Here is an 18,237-nt window from a genome sequence, read left to right on the forward strand (position 1 = left end):
AGGTGAGTGATATTGCCTTTGAAGTGAGGGGCCCGTCTAGCAAACGATCTTCCAAAGGTGATGACTCTGGTATATCTTTAAGGGATGGGGACGCCGCCTTCAACGCATGTCTAATCTGTAAATACCTATACACTTCTCCCTGCGCCAGATCATACTGTTTCTGGAGTTCACTAAAGGTGAGTATCGCTCTAGTTTTTAGCTGTAATGGATTCCGGCAAGATGGCTTTTGCTGATCTGCACTGGGCGTTGTACCATGGGTGCATGGCGTTTTTTTAATTCATGTTTTTGGGTTCTCTTGAGACAAATCTCTCAAGATTGCAAATAGTTCCTCTTGGGACACTACGATGGAGTTGCAACCAGTGTCATAAGCAGTTGTTTTGCTCATTTATTCCAGTGGTCCTGATACCTTTTGGTATATCCTTTTCATTAGGTCCGGCTGTCCTACAGTATACTCCCATTTTAGTGTTTTTTGTTATTAGAGAGGGTGGGATTGCCCAAGAGGCTTGGTTTTAGTGCCTCTGGTCCAGGGGTTATTATCTCTATCAGGTCTAGGTCAAGGCCATTATGGTTGCTATTCTCCCTCTCGATAACTACCATGTCCCTCGTGTGTGGCCAGGTCTGCAGTGATAGAAGGATATAATCTATTTCGCTTGATTGATTCACTCACTTGAGGGTGTGTGCTCTATCCAGATTAGACTGCGATCTACCATTGCCGGCTCTAAGATTTAAACTCAGGGTAATGCCTAAAAGTTGGTTGGCCAAAGCTGAGCATCTCTTAACTTGGGATATATCAAGTTTCAGGATTTGCCATGTGGCATCTTCCTCCTTAGTTAAGTCTACTTGAGAGTTATCGATGGGTTCATAGGTCACATTTAAGTGATCTGCTATTATCCGAAATGCATCATGGGATAAAGCACCTAGGAAGTGTTCTAGGGCTGCAAGAATAGAGGATTCCTTATTTGGACACATAGGCCTATTGTACACGTTATATAGATAGACTAGATAGACACAGAGCTTATCTTTGGTTAGAGAGAGCGCTAATGGGTATAGTGAAATTTCAGGGAGCCTCTTGATTCTGCAGTTGAGTCAGTTTTACACACATATAACCAAACTGCCTGCTGGGCGACCTCTACCTTGTGCCACAGCAGGACAGAAGTTCACATAACCACACCTGTAAAATGCCTCGACACACCAGAATTCCGAAAACACAAACATCATGTAAATCTATAAAGGGCCCCATAGTGGATCTAACAATTTAGATTTCAATCCAGCAATGTTCCAAGTGAGTACACTCCGTGAGACCTTGGCTGGAGTCCTCTGGAAAGAGCTATTTGATGTCAATGAGTTTGCAATATCAACTTGGCTACATACTCGATTGACAGGGCTGGGGGTCTTTGAGGTCAGGGCTGGTCTTATCCAGGAATTTCGAAGCAGTGCGATCCAGTCAGTCTATTTCCTTGAATGGCAATAGCAAGGGTCAGTTGGAATTAGCAAGCTCAATCGAGATAGGTAGAGAATGACTTCCCTGATGTGGAGCCAGCAAGGTTGGTACAATAAAGTTTTGAAGATATTGAGGACCTGTAAAATGTCTGCTGCCACTATGATAAGAGAGCAGAGCAATTTTAAATTGGATATTAGAGTCTCTGGGAGGAAAAGACTGAGCTTCCAGGGCCAAAAGGCCCACACATGGACCTGGTCTTTCAAGAGCAGTTTAATGTTATCATAGGAGCTTGAGTTACTGATCAAGCTTTGTGCAGAAATTATATCCGAGTAGATCAAGGAGAGGCCCTTGCACTTTTGACAGATCCAGTGTGTTGCCTTGTTAATTGGTGCCTCAGTTGGTTCTCTCTGCCCAGACATCAGTCTGGGAACTTGGTCATGTTCGCCTTCCTCTGAGGTGTTATAGCTGGGGAGCTCCTATTTGGATCCAACGGAATACGTACTGCAGGGACATAGGTTAGCAGGGGTACGTGGTCTGATTCTCTGCTTGCGATCTATTATGGAGGCCAGTTTGTGAGAGGGACAGAAGATGGTGTGATCTTTAGCAAATAATCCTGGGAAACCTACGGTTGTAGGATCCATAGTGGTCATTGGCCGATTGGTGTTGCCAGTAGGAATACCTAAAGGTATGGAGATGTGATAAAATGGGGCTCCTAGGGGTAGCTTACCCCCTTGAGCTGCACTCCCTGAAATAGCAGCATCTGGCCTGTAAAACAATTGGTCCTCTTGGCACTCAGTTTGATAAGCCGCCAGTTTGTTTGACAGGTATAAATGTGTATTTTGGAGCTCAGTTCCCCCTAAATTTAGGGTTTAAACTTTCAACTTCATGTCATCAAGTTCAGCCCTGAGAAGTGTAATCATTGTTAACAGTGGGCTTGGTTCCGCTGCTTCCTACAGGGGCATTTTAGAGGCCTTTGGACCCATAAACTACTCTACCATGTTTGCGAGGGGTGTTTAACAATTTGTGCATACAATACTGGGGGATGCTTTAATTCTTTTGGGTTGGATTGTGGAAGCAGGAATTAGGGTGCTGGAGAGAGCTGCTGGAAAATATTCTTTAGTGGTGCCAAATAGATCAGGGCCGGCAATAAGATTACAACTACAACTATCCTTAAGGGCCGACCATTTTTTTTTGTTCCCTTAAAGAAGTGGGTGATTTGGGGTTTAGAGCCTGTGGCCTCTGGTTGCTTCTTTCCCTTTATTTAAAATGACCTCAACCTCCTCTATTATGTTGTCAATGGCATCTAGAGTGCAATTGTCAGCAGCGTGTTTTTTGCTCTTTCCCCCTTTGGCCCTTGGCTAACAACAATGTCTATTGTTTTCCTTTTACCCATTATGTGAGAGGCTGGCCTGGTATATGATGTCCAGTAATGTAAGCGGGCACCCTGCATCAGTCCAGTTATGGTGGTTTAAGAAGTCTTAGACAACCTTACAAAGCTCTCTAAGTGGTAGCTTTAGAAAGCAGTCTTCAGGCTTAGTCCAGAAGGAGTGTAAAGTAGCTTTTTTTACCAGAATGTAATCTTAAATGTATAGATTAAATGAAAAAGAATCACACAAGGTATTTATAAAAGTATGTATTAATTATATAATACTTTATACCACGTTTAGATATCTCGTACCTGGAGATAAACACAATGCACAAAATACTTTGCATAGAAATAAAAATAAATAGCACAAAATACACAGCGAACCCCGGGGGGAGGGTCAAACCATATACTATGAAAGTGGTATATGAACTACAACTCGTGTCAAGACAATGTCCAGAGGATGTAAAAGTAATGGGGACCCAAGGAACCACCCAATATGAGAGACTAGGAGCCCCATGGAGATTGTGTGCAGTGTGAGAACACGACCGCGTTCTCCGCACAAATCAACATGTAAGTCACGGCTGCAATTTTAAAGATTAAGGACCTTTTCCAGTGGACCCTGAATAACCCTGGTGGAAGACAGAAGGTTGGAGAGCCATCCCACCCCTGGATACCCTAGTACCTACGTTACCTACGCCAGGGAAGCCGGTGCACAGGTGTGAAGTGGTGTCGGAAACCACCGTCGAACCCATGGAGGACTTAAGGAAAGTGCCACTGCTGGAGAAGGATAAAGTGTCCGTCAGAATCCAAAATGTGGATTCAGGATGAGAAGTACCTGCAAGCAGAGGGGACAGAGTCTATGTCACTCAGGAGTGACCCAGAGACCTGGAAGACGAATGCCCACCAATGTCAGGTGTTGCAGGAGAGTTGATGGTGACCTTGACTCTGCAGCTGTGAGGACCAGGCAATGCCGAGGAAGACCAGGAGTCATGCACAAGCTACCCCAAGTTAGATGTCGAGTGCTGACGGGTTGGTGTCCGTCGGAAGCACCAACAAGCCTTGGCAACTGCAAACAATGTTGAAGTTGAAGAAGGTGCAATGTCGGGACCAGCAATGTCCAGGGGACTCACCACAAGCAGGGGAGTCAGGGCAGGCCCCGAGATATCAGGGGAGCCCAAAATAAATAAAGGTGACCCTCAACAGGACCCACAGACCAGAGGCACTGGAGTCGCAAGAGGACATCAAGCAGCTCACCAAAAGATGCAGACCACGGTGCAAGCAATATGGTGTGGACTAAAATTCTGGTCACTGGAGATGCTTGAGGTTGGGGCTACTTGAAGCCTGAAGATCTTGGTGGAAGGAAGCCAACACGCCTTTGCAACAGCAAGTTGATGTGGTGCATAGGGGTTTTGTTCCTGCGGATCCCATTAGGGATACTGGCCTCAAACTTACTGAGAGGGCAGGGCAGGACTCAAGAGCTGTGGAGAACCACCACCTGTGTTGTTGAACCTTTCTGAGTCCGTAGGAGCTCAGGATCAGCAGACCCATCAGCTTAGTTGTTGTGCCTGCAGCTGCAGGGAAATGAATCCTTCAATTCAAGGGAGGTTCCTTCAAGTGTCTGGATTCCCACAGGCTCTTGAAGGTTCTTGTATGGTGCAAAGGCACAGACGATGCAGCAGACTGAAAGGGGGATAAAGTCGAGCCAAAACTAAGTCCAGTGAAGTCCATAGTGCCCAGACGGTAGAGGTTGAAGTGGTGTCTGAAATAAATCGTGTCCCACGATGAATCTAGGGACCCACCCACAGGTAAGCCCTTAAGTACCCTTAGGAAACGGTTGGGACGATTCAGGGGACCTTCCCAGAGGAGGGACTGGACAGTGAGGAGGATAGTCCCATCTCCTTTGTCCAGTTTAGTGCCAGAGCAGGAGCCAATGGCTCCCAGAACTGGTTTGAACTGGACTCTGCAAGGAGGCACCAAATGTGTCCCTCATGCAGACTGAGTAGTGCTGGCAAGCGCACCCACCTGACCCCAATACACTAAATCCTATCTGGCCGGTGGTCACACTTCCCTGTGACAGGATACCTATTGTTCTGCCTTCCCCTGCTCGAGCTTGGCTCAGCAGCAGGAGGGCAGAATCTCTCTGGTTGGCGGCAGCCATGTTGTGCTGTCTGGGTCTAGAAGACTGGTACTGGAAGCACTGAGAGCTGAATGGAGGGCTGTTCCAGAGCTTGGAATCATACCTCCCACACTGTTTACAGTGTGGGGGTATGATTCCAACATGTTTGATACCAAACATGATAGGATTCTTTGCAGCCGATTTCGAGATGTTCATCACTTAATTACACAGTGCCCCTTTATATTGTATATGGCTGCTTCACTTACAACCTGGGAGAATGTACTCCATAGGCTGTAGGGGTGTCCTGCTCATGCAGGGGCACCCTCACACTTAGATCCAAGCACCCTGCCCTCAGGTTTGTAAAGGCCTGTTATAGGGGTGTCATTGGTTTTAAGTGCAGAGACCATAGATATAGGAAACCTATATCTTTTGTAAGTGGTTCCAGCACCAGCTTACACAGGCTGCAATGGCAGGCCTGTAGTTACAGTTTGAATGGTGTCCCATGGGTGACATAATACATGCTTCAGCCCATGGGGGGCTTCTGGGGTACCTATACTCTGGGAACCTTAGTACCATATACTAGGGACTGATAAGGGTACCCCAGAAACCAATCTGGGATGAACCTAAGTACTGAACATAACAATTTAGGGGAGAAAACAGAGAGACTGGGGTCCTGATTAGCAGGATCCTAGTCAGGCTAGTCAATACCAGCTTAGCATCAGGCAAAAAGTGGGGTAACCATAAAAGCAGATCCTACTTTCCTACACATTATCACTGTCAATTGTTTTAAGGAGGCACGCACGATGATAGCTAGGTATGACATGTCCGAAGAGGCTGGAGTACCTTAGAGGAGGCCTCAGCCTCTTGACCGACAACATGCAGCTGCGCCTCTTGGCATGTGAAAAAGTGTCAGCAGAGTCAGTGGAGGTAGGACACCCCAAAACATGCCACCAAGATATCCCGTATGGTGGAATTGCAGAGGCGCTTTTGAGCGAGTTGGAGGAGGCACTTCCCCCTTGACTGACAGCCTGCATCTGCGCCTCCTGGCACGTGAAATGGTGGGGAGGAAGTCCCCGCGTATCAGCAGGGTCTGTAGGGGTAGGACACCTCAAAACTTGCCATCATGATATCCTGCACGGTGGGATTGCAGAGGCGCTTTTGAGCGCATTGGCAGAGGCCCTGCCCCCTTGACCGACAGCCTGCAGCTGTGCCTACCGATGCATGAAACGATGGGGGATGAAGTCCCCAAGTGTCAGCAGGGTCCGTGGGGGAAGGACACCCCAAAACTTGCCACCGAGATATCCTCTCCTTAATAGGAACAACAGCATTTGCCATTTTCAGCAACCAGGCATTAACTGTCCGAGAATCAGCCTTGATATCTCCGCTCATAGGCGGAATGCTGTCACCAATACCTGACGTTATCTCTGAAGGCACTTATGGACTACAAATGTATTTAATTTTTTTCAGTTTTTAAATGCAGCTCCTTTGAGTGGATATAGTAGTATTACCTTGTAAGTAAATATAAACCTATTACAGTGTTTAAAAAATAAATAAAGTGCGTCTTTATTGACGTTCATCATGACAACCGCATGCTTGGTAACAGAGTTTGCATACCGAAAAAATTTAACAATATTGTGCAGACCTATAAAGTCATGAGGTGTAACAGTTGAGGCAATTACAGTATTCTCTGATGTCTTGCCCATGGAGCCAGAAACCCAGCAAAAACGTAGAAACAACCCTTTCCAACTGCACATGGAAACAACTAAGTAAACTTATGACCTATGATGGCCAAGGACATCTGCTGTTAAGGGGTGAAATGGGCGTCGCCCTGCCACCCTGGGAGAGTAACAAAAAGGTGAGAAACAACACCGAGCAGCCAGCAATAAATTGTGCTTGCTGCTCGGTGCCAAAGTTGTTTAAATCTGTGATTTTTAATGAGGGGATGGGAAAGGATGGCCCTTGGTCCTACGCATGCGTAGGCTGGCCAAGGTTTTCCTCGACCTGGAGGCCTAAATCAGGGCAGTGACGACACACTGGCAGGTGCGGTGTGTGTTACTGCAGAGAATAGACTTTTACTTTGGGCGTTATTCATATGGCCCAGGGAGACCTCCATTAATCTCAACGGCTGGGGCAGGGCAGGCCTTCTGAAACAATGTAGGGAGTTGTCAGTGGCCTCTGCCTCTTCCACTGAGAGCCAGCAACTACTGTTGATTTTGTTATGATAGGTGAGCTGGTGTCTGGGGGAGGAGTCCAGCAGCTTCCTTCCAGGTTCTTCTACAGTGTTGGTTAATAGTTCATGCCACTGCTGTCCAGTCACCAGGCCTGGGGAGAATAAGTACATAGGTGAGTGAGTGGGTTTTGTGTTAAGTTTTGTTTTGACCTGCTGCAGTTCACTCTGCCTTCCCTCTCATGAAGCTCTCTCATTCTCAGCCCTACAGTAGCTGCACACATGACATCTAGCAAGTGTTATTGTAGAACCTGGCATGCTGGCTAGGCCTCGGGTTGCTTCGCCTACTAGCTTTGCCAAAGCTTGTTGTGTTTAGAAACGGGGAGATTAAGTGATTTATCTGTAATCACAAAATGTTGAACTGAGGCCAGGGGAAGATATGGTGTCCAGTTGGGAGAGGACGTGGCAAAAGGGCCAGAGCTGCCGACTATGGAGCTGGTAAATCGGGTTTGAGATTCAGCGTCGGCTTTGCATCCTTTATTTTGGGCAAATTACTTAATCTTGCTGTGCCTACAAAAATTGATGTTTCCTTGTGTAAAGCTAATGCTGATGTAGAGTGCTCCAATACCTTTGAGTGGTGTTGGTGCTATATAGAACTTCACAAATAAAAGTAACTGGTGCTAATGGAAAGTGCTCTAATACCTTCGGATGGTGTTGGAGGTATATAAAACTGCACACAAAAAGTAACTTGTGCTAATGTAAAGTGCGCCAACACCTTCGTGTGGTGTTGGCACTATATAAAACGGCACCCAAAAAAAGTGAAAAGCAGAGTCTGGGGAGGAGGTGATCTGTGCAACGGAGTTCAGCGGAGTAAGCAGGGATGGGCAGGAGACGGCTGGGCAACCAACAGCAAATGCGGGCTGGATTGGACTCATTTTTGACTTGTGACTAATGTATTCTTTGTACTTGTATTGTATATTTGGATCCCCATTCTTAAACTATTTGCAGTAAATATGTGGTGTAAAATCCACCATTTGAATCCTTTTTTTCATAATTTTCTTGCGGGGAAAAACCACCCGCACCCTTCTTTTGTACGTGGGGATCACTCGCTTAGCTCCCTCGCACATTATACGCAGGTATAACATTTCTGCCTCACCACTTTGAAAATCCAACAGCCGCCACTAATGATGACGTAGATACTACTGTGGTCCTATGTAGGCAGTGGATAGCGTCTGTTGTGGTCTGGAGGACAGCAGTGAAATTATAGCGGAGTTTATTGGCATACACATACCATGGCGGGTGCACCTGACTAAAGGATGGAAGCGTGTTTGTGGGGAGCACCCATTGTCAGGGTGGGTCAGTTGGTGTTCAGGTTGGGCATTCAGGATATTTGGTTTTGACTGCAGAGAAGTAGCCCTACCAGTCTAAGGGCAAAGCAGAACTCCTAGTGATTGGGCTTTGGTTCTGTAGTGCATCTAATTCAACCAAGATGCCTGCTTTCAAGTTCCTGTGCCAAAGTTTTATTGAGGGGGCAGTGAATGATTTCCAGGACAGGGCTATGTAGTGTTTAGCAAGTGCAAGCGCTAAGTCAATTAACTTATTTGATCTCCTGTGGTTCTTGGTTTGTTTAGTCAGTCCTAATAAACAGTGCACAGCCACCTTGGGTGATTGCTTGCCTATTATATCTGATATATGTGGCAGTATCTCATCCCAATAAACACTAATAGCCAGACAAGCCCACAACATAGGGAAAAAGTTGCCTGCTGCTGTGGAGCAACGTTGACAGGTGTCTACAGCCCCTGGGAACAAGCAACTTATAAACTCTTTACTGCCATAGCCTTCTGGCACAGGCTTTTCAAGGCCACCACTACAACATTCTCATCGTTCCCCACACCTTCGGGCTAAAATGCCCCAGCAATGGGTGAAAGGGCCATAGTACAGCCAGATGAGGGGGAGCAGAATGCCACCCTTTTCATGTAAAAAAAATGTCAGGCCCCGGGGAATGGGTACCACAAGACGAAATTGGCCTTGAGGAGGAGTCCGCATGCTCCTTTCCCATTTTTTTAAATTGGCAGGTCCTTGTTAATGGAATCCCCAGGGCCAAAACAGCTCAAGAGGGTGGGGGTGCATGCCCCCATCACCATAAAAATAATAACTTGCCGTCCCCATGGGCCCTGGCCCACTCTGGGAGCATTTTGTCAAATAGGGCGAGAGCCATCATTTGTTTAATTTTACCAAGGATCCCCGGCTCCTCCGTGACTTTGTGGTAAAATGTTTTTTAATAATACTTTTTTGGCCTTGGGGGCTCCCTCTGGGACTGCCCCACTAGGCCTGAGGGGGAAAGGGTATCCCTACCCTGCCCTCCTTTTCCCCCCCCAACATGTTGTAGGACAGGGTGCTGAGTCCCCAAGTCCTAAAATGACTTCGGCCACACCTTGTTGATGTGGTGCCAGCCAATCAGATCATATCTTTTGATCTATTGCATCTTTGAATCTTCTGTGGCATGATATATACATACATTTTGAAGAAAACCACTGAACAAATTTACACCAAATCACAAAAAGCACACTTTCTGGATCAAGATCTAGCTTTCTCCCAAATTGAGTGTAATTCTGTTTAGCTGTATTTTTTCGTATCACTGCACAATTTTCCTATGGAAAATTGAATGGGGAACACTCATTTTGGCACCCCATCTTTTTATCAGCTCCCGCTTAACGGATCCCCCCAAAACCTTCAACGAAGCAGCTGAGGCAGAGGAACCTTTTTTCTGGAAAGTTTGGTGAAGATTGATAAAACGGTACCAAACTTATTAGCAAACCAAACTATGATTTTCATAATTATATAATTATAGCCACTTATGAACTTCTAAACTTTTTTCATTGGCAGAAGTTTCAATAATATTCCTTCCTCACCTCATTTCCAATCCTTGTGTTTGGTTTCCAATAGTAGACATTTGCTTTTCATTCCACACAATAGGGCGCAAAGATGCTCAGGTGTAGATGGTTTTCTTCCTCTTCCTGCAGCACCTCTTATTTTTTCTGCAGGAACCTACCATAATCCTTCTCATGCTTCATCTTGAGGTGTTGACACATGGTAGATGTTCAGAAGGAGTAGTGTTTTATTATCCCCTGCTAAGCTTATGGTCAAATAAATTATTGGTGACTATCCATGCACATTGTGCTTCTTCTCTCTTCATGAATAAACTGCTACACGTTAAACTGTTTCTACAACTCTTTGCTCTCCCATGGCATTGCACATCTTCCTACAACTCCTCCTCTGGAGAAGCAGAGAATAGTCAAGAAGTCTCTTCTTCTTCTGATTGAACCATAATGGAGTAAATGGGTTATCTCCTACTGTTCACAAAAAAGTGGAATAGTTGAAAAGCCTGTTGTTGCCAAGGTAAGGGCGCTCCTTCATGTGGTGGAAGGTTAACTGGGCTCTCAGCTAATGAAAAGCTCAGAATGCTCTTTAAAATGTAAAGGCTTAGCTTATTGGGCCTATAAATCTTTCTTTCAACTGTTAATAATATGAATACAATTCACAGAAATTCATTTAAAACCAAGGACACAAGGACTGGCTGAATGTCTTGTGGATGACCTGGGATACATTGAAAGCAGTACATCCTTTACATTGGTGTTGCCCAAAGAATTTTGGTGGGTTTCGAAAGTCCAAACAATAAATAAAAATGGCTTTGAATTCTGTATTTATCTTGTCACATTTGCTGTGCCTTAAAGACAGAAGTCCAATATCAAGGTATGTCTTCTGACAAATTGCAGCTCATCTTTTGACCTAAAGACTGGTGTTTACAAACTCCTCTCACTTTGCAGTCGGAGAAAGGAAAGCAAAGTGAAATATGTAACAATCTTGCTGGAGTACAGGGAATGTGAAAGCAAAGGCTGTAAGATGTTCTTCTTTGTAGCACACACTACAATGTAAACAGCTGTAAATACAATTTACTCTTTCAGTAGTTAGGAAATCAAAAATGAGGCAAACGTTTTGTAAATATTGGGTATGATGGAAAAAAGATTCTAATAGGATCAAAATGATTTCAAGACACTTAGTGATACACAAATGATAAATATTAAATGAAACCCGATTTCCACACTTTATACTTTATATGCAATATAGTTTTATCAGTAGAACTGTATGTCTGCAAATTTTAATGGAACACATGCTGCCTGTAAATGACAGTGTGCTACCACACAATGCTTTAGTCACATTAAAAAATGGCCCCCTTCATGTCCATTAGAGCTAGGTAGGTTGCGGAAGTATGTCAATAATTGGGTCCTGGTTCTAAAAGGTCTGGGAAGCGCTGCTTTACATTATTGAAGCTCCACCCTCACTTTGCACAAGGGCTAATTAGTGCCTGTGCAAATGGTAGCTGAGTTGTCTGGAGGGTAGAAGAAGAGCTGGTAGATCGGGCAGGTGTTGATGGAGCTGTTGTGTGGGTATGTGGTCGTTCAGCCATTTATGTAGATATGCAGCATCTTTCTAACAAGGAAGGAAAAAGGGGTAGCTAAGTCCAACAGTCTGCAGCTTATATTTCAGGACAGCGAGAGGCAGGGTAATCAGGCAAGCAGGCCCTGACCTACAGACGGTGGAGAATCCATTGCAACTATTGCTGACAGGGCAATGTACTACCCCATGTGAGTTTGCAGACTGGCTAGCCCTTATACCTCACTAGCAAATGGAAGGAGAAGCCTGCTCTGTGACATCACTACTCTTTTGTAATAAGTTATTACAAGCGAGTAATGATGTTATTGACTTATAACAAGTGTGTTGTGATGTCAGAACACACTTGTAATAAGAAAATAATGTATGCCTATTTATAGGGAAATCTAACACTCCCACGTATTATAAGAAGTAAATGTTGCATTGTAGAGTACCTTCTCATGGAAGCTTCCAAGTGCCCTTTCTACATCTCAATTTTATAAAAGTCATGGAGATTAAAACATGGAAGCAGGAATCTTTTTCTTGACTGCAAGTTATTATACCTAATTCCTGTTTTTTTACCGTGCAAGAACAATTGTAATGTACCACTACTTTAAGTGTGAACTAGGATCCGAAACACACATTGAGAATGTTCATGTTTTGATAAAAAAACTGTTATTAAAAGATTTTGCATATTTAATCACATTTCATAAATGTAGATTTTATGGTTTTGTAACTTATTTGATTGCTGCATAGTTCTCAACCTATGTTTGCATGCCCTTAGACCTCAAAAAAGCCAGTACAGATGATGTTCAAGAGAGCTAAATTCAACATGGCCCATGTAGAAGAGCCTGGGCTCGCCTTCAAAGTCCTAGAGCTTCCATACGTTAACAAGGATCTCAGCATGATCATTCTCCTGCCCAATGAGATCCAAGATGACTCCACTGGCCTGGAAAAGGTAATTGCATGTGTATTATGTAGTATTATGGGTCTGTGTGGGGGTCTTTGCTATTGTACGCAGAAGGTACCTTCCTGTTTGTAAGTCCTGAGTTAGGAAATGTGTGTTCCTTATGAGGGATGTCAAATTTTTAGGTGGGACAATAAATTATAATTTAATTTGCCAAATCAAAGTTTATGGTGCTCAGAAAGCGTGATAAGGAAGAGCTTTACATTTATTAGGACACTGAGTGCCCCTCTTTATTTTAATGGAGGATGCTTTTCGTGACAGATTGGTGCTGGGTCAAGCGAAAGAGAATTTGAAAAGCTCGTTTTAGAGCAGGTGATGGGTGGAGTATCCCATTTTAACAGGGGTGGGGAGGGATATGCAGGTTTGTGCAAGGTCATGCCAGTGGCAACCTCCATGGTGGAAAGTTAAGGCACCAAGTGAGGGTCTTTTATTATGTCTTTCCATGTACACCGGATTGGGAACACATTGGGGACCTCAGTGGCCCTCATAAGGGTGAAACAGGTCTGATGCCCATTAACGAGTGTGAAACTTAAGTTACTGGAGATCTTCAGCGAGCTAAGAGCTATTCAAAGAACCCATAAATTAAATACTACAGTCAGTCACATCAGACTTACATGAACATCCTGTATGCAAAGCTCCCTCATTGGCTTAGAACTGTTAATGTTATGGATAATGTGAGAGTTAACCAAGAATTGTGATAACCAGATAGCCTGTGAATGTAATTACTCAAGACAGGTTTTTACAGAAAAATGCTGTCATACGTTCTTCCATTCTGTTTTATGTGGTAATTCTGCTGTAGGACTTTGAACCCTACCTTGACATAACAATTCCCTAGGAAGCCAGACACATTTATACTGGATTTTAGGTCTGACATGCTAAACTCACTGTATATCAAAAATCACTTTGGATTTTCAGAATGTCCAATAAATATGCAAATTATTGTGCCATGCATGATTATTTTGCATACAGTGAAATCCTGATTGGCGTTTTCTATTTATTGAGATGATAGTCCCTGTCTAAATACATTGAAATATCACCATTTACCACTGTGGGTATCTGAAACATGATGCCTAGAGAGGAATGTGATAAGTATGAGTCAGTTTTTGGAGGTGAAAAGGTGTGTGAAGATGTTGGGAGGGAGCCTGCCAGCCAAATGCACCAAGTGAACCCTGGTGAATACTCAAGCAATCTAAATGTTGGCCAGCATTTCCTTGGGCACAGAGAAGGTTGCAACACATCTTCCTCCCTCCCAATAACAACAATACAATAACATGACATCAAAACATATAGCTTCTAATAACAATGCACAGCACACTTGGTGATACTTAACATTTGACATACGTGCATTATCATACTACATTTCTGATTTAAACAACAATGTTCCTAGTAACCTGCATAATTGCATTAAACGATTTTTAGTAATCCAACCACTTTGACGTCTTACATGTTCTGACCGCATCACACTTAGCTTCTTTAGTTCCGACCACGTTCTTCTCTTTTCCGATACTGTTCTCACACTTCATCAAACAATCAGGCATCCTCAACACTCTCTTCCGATTCCAGACATTGTGATTACTTAACACCGTCTAAGGATCAACTCTCTTTGCTGAGAACAGTCGAGGATATATTGACAACCCTTTACCAAGACCACGATTCTTCTTCACACAAACTCTGTCACCTATCTGCTAGTCAACTGCAGCTTTGCCAACCATGTCATCTCTTGCTTTCTTACATGAACCTCTTCTTTCCACGTCCTCAGTTGGCAAAGCCCTTGTGTTTCTTCCCCTCATGGCTTCAAATGGAGTCTTGCTAGAGTTGGCTTTTGGCGTGGTGCGATATGCCCACATCAGTTTCCTAACAACTTCTCGCCACTGAATACCACTACACAGCACCAACTGGATACCTTCTTTCAAGACCCTGTTTCAAAACTCAACAAACCCATTACTTTGTGGGTAATAAACAGACAAATCAATCTGTTCAATACCTTTAGATTCTAAAAAGCGTTACATGGCGCGCGACACAAATTGAACACCATTATCCGTTACTATGTCATTCCCCTTTCGTGCCCACCAGGGCATAAGTTGAGGGCACACGCGGTAGACCGTTTCTACCCACTCTTCCCACAGGGTGGACGCTGTCTACCCTGCCAAGAAGTTGGGCCCTACAGAAATATACTAAACTTGTCCCTGTGTAATTTTCAGACAACGGGACACATTCATCAATGCCGGCACGTTGTCTGCTTTCGTTATAAGCCGCAAAAAGCAGACGAGGGGGCTTTATTATTTTAAATTTCAGCTGGGCCCAAAACAAAGGGCAAATTTAAGTGGCCATAAGTTCTCCGTTTGTTGGAGTATCCTTGGCTGGGAGCAGTCTGGAGCCTCACACCTTGATGCAAAAGCAATGGAAGGGAGACAATGGCACACAGCTTGTTATTGCTTCACAAATACTTAAGAGAGGCATGCATATGACTTCTTCCTGACCCTGTTTATAAGAGATATGCATGCACTGTAAGAACGTCAGATGTGTTGGTCTGTCTCAGTATTTACACAAGTAACAATTTAAATACCACTATTTTGTTTCAGTTCTTTTATAGCACTATAGCGTTAATCATCCCAATGCAGGATGTATGAGCAGAGCGCTTTACATCACACGTACAAATATAGATTGACAATTCATATAATTTGTGTGTAAATCAATTTGCAGGCTGTGTTACATAAGACAGTGAGGGTTACAAGGTATAGGAGTTGCATGTCCATCATAGCTAACTGTGCTATTTTAAAAGGATTCCAATTTATGAACTGCAAGTAACAAAATGATCTCTATGTTAAAAGAAGTAACTCACTTACCCATTTCCATAAAATAAAAATCTGTCATCTGTGTGTTACATGATGTGCTTTGAAGGAGACATATTAACCCTCTATGCTACTTTGGTTCAAAACTGGGACTAGACAAAACACAAATCTCTCCAGCAAATACGTTAACCTCCAGAGTTATTTTACCATTATTATTATTATTCCCTGAGATTTACTGGGAACAAAAAGATCTCTGCAGCGGGTGCCTTGACCCCATAAGATATATTAAAACGCATACTTTGCCACCATTTAAGCAGAACAGATTTACTGTCATGTTTCTTCTTGTTGCCACATTCTTTGTGGCAGGGTTTAAAAAAAGTAAATGTATAAGTTGAGGCCCATGTTTGCGTCGCGTTTATGTAATTGTTTTGACACAACCCAGATGCAAAATCTAATTTGTTAAATATTGCAATGCACTGAAATGTACTCATGATAACCCTGCTAAACATATTGTGAGGTCTTAAGATCTGATGTCATTTCTTGTGATGTCACTTCCTGTGAGGTCATGGGCTGTGGTGCCACGTGCGATGTCATGCACTGTGATGTCACCCGCCATGCTATCACATGTATATTGCCTAACTTTGTTAGTCCCATCAATTCCATTTTTTAGGACTTCTGCATTGATACCCACTCCTCACTTACTGTTGTGTTGCCTCACTCTAATGGGATCTTTTTCATCCATGTGTTCTACTTTTGTCACTTCTTTCCTATCTTTCTCTTTCTCCTTTTCGCATTTTTTGCCTGTTCCTCTCCTACTTTGGGTTAAGGTATGATGATGAAAAATAAGTCCAGGTCCCCCAAAATCAGTGCTGCAGCAAATTATACATTGAATGGACGTTCCAAATTGCCCCATAGTGTGCTGATGTACCCTGCTATGTCAGATAACAATAGTTTGAGAGAGAATTATCCTTGTTGAATCATATCCCTACGAGATCTTCTTATCTTGAGTCGGGCATCAACTTTCCTACGTCTCTCAATTCAGAAATTGCATCAGGAAGGCTTGCCTCGGAACTTGACTGTTTATATTAAGCAATCTTAGTAGCCACCCAGGGTGAGGGATTGTTTAAGTCATTTGCCTTCGTTTAAGGAATATTTGCTCTGTGTGGGCCATTCAGAGATCTGTGCCTGCAGATTATTGCACACTGTTGTGCTGGCTCATTCGTTTACAAAGTCTATTTTGTGTTCTTGGAGCCTTCCGTTTCTCAGGCCTCTACAGTATTGTCAGAAATCATAATTGAAATGTCTTTGAGTACGTTATCAGTACACGTTTTATTGTCGGTGGCAACTTCCTCAATAAGGGATATTGGAAATGTGGGTGCTCTGCTTTATTGAGAGGCAAATTGCTGACACTGTCATGATCTCCTGACTATTTGCCAATGACCAACATTTGCGCCAAAGGCATTAGCTTACTTTATTCGAAAATCAGCAGAGCACAACATGGTTACATAAGTTTTCCCTCGTTGTAGAGCTAGAGGAACAATTGAGGAATTGTGTACAATAGTATTTGGGGGTGGCTAGGCTGGGGGTCTCCCGGTATTAAAGAGTGACAAGGGAAGGTGCGTTTCAGTGGATAGCCAATTGAGATGTGAGCCCGAAGACCTTGGATTTGCTGGAATAGAAATTCTGGAGATTTCAACACTTCTTTCTGAGATGTAGGTGGTAATTTATCACCATTTTATTTTTCTTCCCTGTCCGAACAGAGCATCAGGACGGGGGCGGGCCGCTGCTGAGTGCAGGGCCGCACTGGGAACAGCAACCAGCCCTGGAAGATTGCTGCTCGACCGGCTCTGGGAGCGGCGGAAATGCTAGTAAGAAGCACCGCTCCCGCTCTTGTTGCAGGGGGCGGATATTGCAGCACAAAACCAGCCCCCATGGCCACAAAGCCGGCCCCCACCCCTTCGGCCCGCTACAGTCAGTCCGGCCCTGGCTGAGCGACAGCAGGGTGGTCTGGTATGGCATTGCACACTTTAAACAGCTCTAACCCATCCGTCTTAAGAGAGCTGTGTTAGAGCAAGCCGAAGCCTCAACAATGTTTGGAGTGCCGCGTGAGGCTGCTCCCTCCAATCAGGGTGCTGTTCTCATGCTGCATGAAAGCACTGCCCTGATTGGTCAAGGGAGTTGCTGCTGCCAGTTCTGGTGGAGATAAGAGGACTGGAGGAGGACGTTGCGTCGTGTTCAGGTAAGTTTTAATTTTTTTAATTTAATTTTAGGCTCCCTCCCACCCATTCCCCCCCATAAAGGCCAGCCATAGCTGAAAAGGGTGAGCCATATTTGTAGGTATTTGTAATTTCACTATTCAGGTGTGTACACTTAGAAGGCGTATGTGTATGTGTTTACACTTTTATAATTTTGAAGTTCTAATCTGTACAGTGATTGACTGTTGTGGTGTGCTTTCCAATAGAATGTGTTTTTCTGTGGGAGATTTCCTTATAATTGCCTTGCATGTGAAGTAGCAGTATTTCAGGTTCATTCTGGCTCATAGGCAACACCAGTGTAGACCGATTATTTTGTGTGTGATGAGGTGGACCTTCCATTGCCCTTTTATGAGTCAGGTCGTGGATTGGTGAATGCATTTTATGTGAGCCCAAGAAGAGGTGGCTGTGCCAGTATGAAGTGCACTGCAACCATGCAGGTGGGATAGGATATTTAGCTTGTCTCTGGAGGTTTTTCTATCATTTTGGTCTATATATGTCTTGTTCAGGGAAGTTGTGGAAGACACAGAGTGAGAGAAAAACTGTGCTTATTTACGTAGAAAGGTTCTGCAGCTTTTTGTAAGTGCAACATTTTCTTTGCCATACTTAGAACCTCAAGACAGTGCCATAAGTGTTGTATATCCTTGTTGCAAATGGGTTCCACCCATTTAGTACGTCCAGATATTTTGCTTTTTGATCACCCAG

At 44.0% G+C, this 18,237-nt stretch overlaps 1 protein-coding gene across 3 annotated transcripts in view; it reads left to right on the forward strand.

Annotated features, from left to right (window-relative positions):
* LOC146822957 (serpin B10-like) overlaps window positions 1–18,237 on the forward strand; it is a 273,400-nt gene that overhangs the window by 139,548 nt on the left and 115,615 nt on the right. For all 3 annotated transcript variants that reach the window (XM_085607115.1, XM_085607114.1, XM_085607112.1), the window contains exon 7: window positions 12,306–12,479. In XM_085607115.1, the coding sequence (XP_085463241.1) occupies window positions 12,306–12,479 (174 nt within the window). The remainder of the gene's footprint in view (window positions 1–12,305; window positions 12,480–18,237) is intronic.

Source organism: Triturus cristatus, chromosome 5_2 (genome assembly GCF_964204655.1).
Source record: "Triturus cristatus chromosome 5_2, aTriCri1.1, whole genome shotgun sequence".
Lineage (NCBI taxonomy): Eukaryota > Metazoa > Chordata > Amphibia > Caudata > Salamandridae > Triturus > Triturus cristatus.